Genomic DNA, 5,101 nt, shown 5'->3' on the forward strand with positions numbered 1-5,101 from the left:
GTTTTCAATTCGAATTTTTTAAATTTGTATTAAATTTTGCTAAATCAACTTTTTTCTTTTTTAAATAAACACTATATACAGCTAAAAAATTCTAGAACATAGTGAATTAGTACATCTTCAAGAAATCCTTCTAAGGGAGCAACTAGATAGAAGATGTCTCTAATCAAATAAAGCACCAACAACATCTCCAGAGATAGATTACGGGGCGTAAACCTTATTTTCTCTTTCCGGTGGCTTTTCCACCCTTTTCGTCTTGTTTTCTTCTTCTTCCCCTTCGGATATCTTCATTTTGTTGGATGATTCGGTGGAAACATTGAAGAGAACCACGTGGATTTGCACCGACGACGATGCGGGAGGAAGAAGATGTGGACCAGTGGCTGGTGAGTTGGTTTTTCTTGGTACTGTATTATATTTATCGCTGTCGGATGAAAAAAGCGGAGATTTCGTTAAATTCTTCTTAAAGGAGCAAGAGCCAATTGGCGTACCTTTTAAGCCAAGTTTCTCAATTTTTCGACGATTTTCCCCATTTTTCAATTGTTTTTATGATTTTGAGTCATTTTTTTCCGATTGACATCGAAAAACGGTGGAAATCGGGCAAATAGGCAAATACTCTGGAAAAAGTTTCTATCTTACGAGTTGCTATAAAGGAACAATTGTTATATATTTAGTTGCTATGACACCATTGCATATTTGTCGCAATTTCTTTATTTTCATGGTCAAATCGCTGAAATTATTAGTTTTATTTTCAAATCAACGGCTTAGGTTGAAACGCCTTGCCGGAAAACGGGCTTTTACCTAGCCTAAGCCCGTAATATAAAACAAAAATCGGAATAATCTGAAGAAATGTAGCAATTGTTGCTATGATCAACTCGTGAGATAGCAACTTTCCCCAGTATTTGCCCATTTGCCTGAAAATCGTCGGAAAATTGCGAAAATAGGAACAAAGAATACGGTAGTTCGCTCATGCGCCTTTAAAAGAAATTTAACGACATAGCCGCTCTCAACCTTTTTTCGCGATAATGGTACAAAAACTGGTTGAAAAATCGGAGCGGTGGAAGAGAAACGCCGGTGGCCGTGGTCCCACAGCAAAAACCACAGTAACCAGAACAATTTTTTTCGAAACTTATTTTGTCGTTTTCCTGATTTTTTCTCAAAAAATAGTTGAAAAATTGAAATTAATTTTTGACACTGGAAACGTACGGGAATCGAGAAAAAAAACTTAGTAAATTAAGAAAAAATTGGATTACGGTAGTTTTCGTTGTGGGACCAGTTAAGCTTGAGGTGAATGAAAGAAAATTGCGGTTTTGGAATGTTTTGGAAAAAAATTTCAAAAAAAAGTTTGGATTTCTAGATTCCTGGATTCTCAGAATTGTGAAAGCAGACAAAAAATATATCAAAATTCAAAAAATATATTCAAATGTCCCCTTTTTGAAATTCTAAAAGACAAAACACACAGCCCCATCACTTGTCTCCACATGAGCTTATCCTCTTTTTTTTTCTCCCCGTTTTTGAGCCATCAAAAATGTGTGAAACCCAAACCACTCGACATTTTTTCTCGCCAATTTTTGTGCTTTTTGCTATGTATGGCCAACGATTTTGTTGATTTCCTGAATTCAAATCTCTGGTGATCTTCAGTTTTCAGATATAATTCATCAGGTCCCATTTTTATCCAGAGTAAATCCAGGGTTTTCTAGAAAATTCTGGAATATACACACCTACCTAATCTTCTTGTGAGTATAATCCCTTCCATTTTCAATCATGCTTGAGGAAGCCATAGAGAGAATATCACCTGATGAAGCAGATTCAGTCACATTTTTCCTTTTTTTGTTTGGATAGTGTATACTATAGTTTGGTCATGCTTATAGAGCTTAAAAACTCAAGATTTTTTAGTTTTTCCAATTTTCGAGATTTCGCAGTTTTTCAGATTTCAAGGTTCTTGACTCTAAAAAATCCAAATCTGTTACTGTTAAAATTGAAAGTACCGAATCCCCAAAATTCCATAGTTTCTGATATCCCCTTTTCTCATAGTTCCGTCAACACTGAATGGAACCCCCCCCCCCCCTTCAAAGCAGCAACATTGAGCCTGTGTAGTTCCATAAATACATCAAAAATTTGTCAACTGATAAAATGTTGTTTTATAATATCATTAATATTTTGTCAGTTGACCACTTTTTGATCTATTTTACAGGAACCGAGATATACTGGCTTAAAGTTGCGTACCCGCCGCTCGGCCGCAGTTGCTACATCAGCCTTGCATCCTGCCTGTTAACTTTGAGCCAATTTATCTCAAATCCCATAAAAAATATCAAACATTTGATAACTGATGAAATGTTTATCATAATATCCTATACGTTTTATCAGTTGGCACGTTTTTGGATATCTCTTATAGGAATTGAGATAATCGAGCTCAAATTTAACCGTCCGGGGGCCCCATTACATGATTTACCGTTATTTAGTATTATACAATTTTTAGCTTTTAAAATTCTAAAACAACATTCTCAAAGACTTAAATTCTTCCATTTTATTCTTTTTTTTCACATTTTTATTCCCATTTCTATTGCTCTCAAAAGTGCACATATACATACATTCTTTTGGGAAGGGGATGAAAATGAAACCTTTTTTATTGGTATTCCTCTTCCATTTCTCATTCCTTCTTTCCTCCTCCTCCATTTTTTTTAGTTTCCTTCAAATTTTGTTTCTGTAGATGTCGCGAGGCTCTCCTTTACATTTTAATCCATCTTTCTTCCTTTCCTCCATTTTTTTGTTACGTTTTTTTGACCTCCTAAGAAGTAGTAGATGATGGATAGGAGACATGTGACACACAATTTTTTGAGCCTCTGGTGATTATGTCTTTTCGAAAAATCTCCTTTCCCAAAAAATGCCCCAAAAAATTGTGTTTTGGGTCCTCACATTTTCGAAAAAGTTTCTCTTGAAATGGGAAATTGAATTTGGCACTATTTGTCACCCCGATAGCGGTTACATATCTTTCATATTTTTTTTTGTTCGGTTTGAGATTTTTCGAAAACATTAGAAACTTCAATTGAATGGAACTCAAGACGTCCGTTCAACATCTGATTACTGTAGTCAACCTTACAGTACAACCTGAGCCGTCACAGTTAACTTCAAGCTCAATTATCTCGGTTCCTGTGAAACGTATCGAAAAGCGCTCAACTAATAAAATGTTTATCATAATATCACCAATATTTTATCAATTGACAAATTCTTGATATATTTTGAAAAAAACAAGATAATTGAGCTCAAAGTGGATAGATTCTAGTAGAGAATTTACAGTAACTATTAACTTTGAACCCATATATCTCATTTCCTGGAAAAGATATAAAAAGGGATCAACTGAGAAAACGTTCCCCATAATATTATAAACAATTTGCATGTTAAACATTTTTTGATACTTCTTACAGTAACCGAGATAAAGTGAGGCAAAGTCTTAAACATAGATCCATCTGCAACTAAAATCTGCAACTAAAAACCTACAAAATATAAAATGCCTTGGGACTGAAAAGGGTACTTTTGGAGTATGTTCAATATGGTGTCCTAGCAAATTATTCTCAAATAAAAATGACCTAATTGGTCGACGACAGCCAATCCATAGCCTACCGAAAACCGGTAATAGAAGGACCCCGACACTGTTTAGTTTAAGCTGATTTTTTTCGCCTCCTGAAAATGATCGAAACGGGCGAAAATAAACGTTTTCGTATACCGTAAACACTCTAATAGAACGCCACCCGGACCGTTCACTTTGAGATTTTATATCTCACTTCTTTTTAAAGATATCAAAAATTTGTCAACTGATAAAATGTTTCTGATAATATGATTAACATTTTATCAGTTGACAACTTTTTCATATCTTCCACAGGAAACGAGGTCATCGAGCTGAAAGTTAAAAGATAGGGCTTCTAGACGGTCGCGGCCGTTGTCTAGAGAGTCACGGTTCTCTTTCATATTGTCGAATTAAAAAAGCTGGGACCGGAGAATTCGAAGCCATCGCTTTTTTTAATCTACGAAAAAGCGCGGCAAAATCGTAATTTTCATATTTTCGCCTCGTTCGAGCTACTTTCGCAATTAAGTTTGGTTTTTTTTGTTGAAATACAGATTCTAGAGACGCTAGAAATCATTTTCATACCAAGAAATCTAAATTTTGTCCAGAAAATCAAACTAAATTCACAGAAATTAATGGGCGAGGCCCCGTAAATTGAAACGGAAGCCGCCCGCGAAATTTTCCAGGTCCCAGTTTTATTTTTTTTCGACAAAAAAACCAAAAAATGCTTTCTGAAACACGCCTCTAGTTTCTAAAACCATTCGAACCACTTGTAATGTTCCCACACTCTAACAAGTAAGCTTCAAGTTTCGACACCTGACATCCAACAAGAAGTTTCAGCTAGCCGAATTCAAGTGGCTTGACTGAGTAATGGACTAACTATGCTCACTTTCTTTTCTCCCCTTCCAACCCCCTCATTCTTCGTGTTTCTTTTCTCTGAAAAATGATGGCTCCCATGGGTTCGATTACTACATTTTTTCTATGTGACTCTTCTTCTCTCCCTTTGAAAATTTGTTCCATTCTTACATAGACAAAAAAGCAACAAGCTTATTATCACATTTATGTTTTCGTCAAACCAAAATTTTCGAAATTCCGCATCTCTTTCATTCATCTCAAATGATGCCTATTCCAGCTGCAGTGAGCACAGCCAATGTAGGTGCTTTGCAAAGTACTATGATTGATTTTAATAATATGGTGAGTTTGGCTGAAACTCTTTGAGCAATTTCGCTCCACTGACAATTCACTTTTCAGCACCAAATCGTGTCGCATCGTGTACCGACTACACGGATCTCTACATTTCTTGTCACCCTCATCTCATTTCTTCTGGTCCTGGTACTAGTATCCACATGTGTTATGTGTATAACATATATTCGTAGAAAACTAAAACGAAGGCAGGAGGTAGGGCTAAAATCTACAAAAACTACAAAAGCTATAAGGATCTTTTAGAATGGTCTTCTTTGCCGTGACGCCACATCGGAAACTCTCATCGAATCGACATTGATCAACAGTGAAACGCAGACGATGTACAGTGCAATTGATGTCTGA

The 5,101-nt window shown here is 35.9% G+C and overlaps 1 protein-coding gene across 1 annotated transcript; it reads left to right on the forward strand.

The window, feature by feature from the left end:
* Positions 1-4,675: 4,675 nt before the first annotated feature.
* On the forward strand, positions 4,676-5,101 carry CBG05628 (the record flags this gene model as incomplete). The annotated part of the gene is made up of 3 exons (XM_002638535.1): positions 4,676-4,750; positions 4,808-4,954; positions 5,003-5,101. The coding sequence occupies 3 exons, from the start codon at positions 4,676-4,678 to the stop codon at positions 5,099-5,101; spliced, it is 321 nt and encodes a 106-aa protein (XP_002638581.1).

The sequence above is a fragment of the Caenorhabditis briggsae genome, assembly GCF_000004555.2.
Source record: "Caenorhabditis briggsae complete genome, chrV, whole genome shotgun sequence".
Taxonomy (NCBI): Eukaryota; Metazoa; Nematoda; class Chromadorea; order Rhabditida; family Rhabditidae; genus Caenorhabditis; species Caenorhabditis briggsae.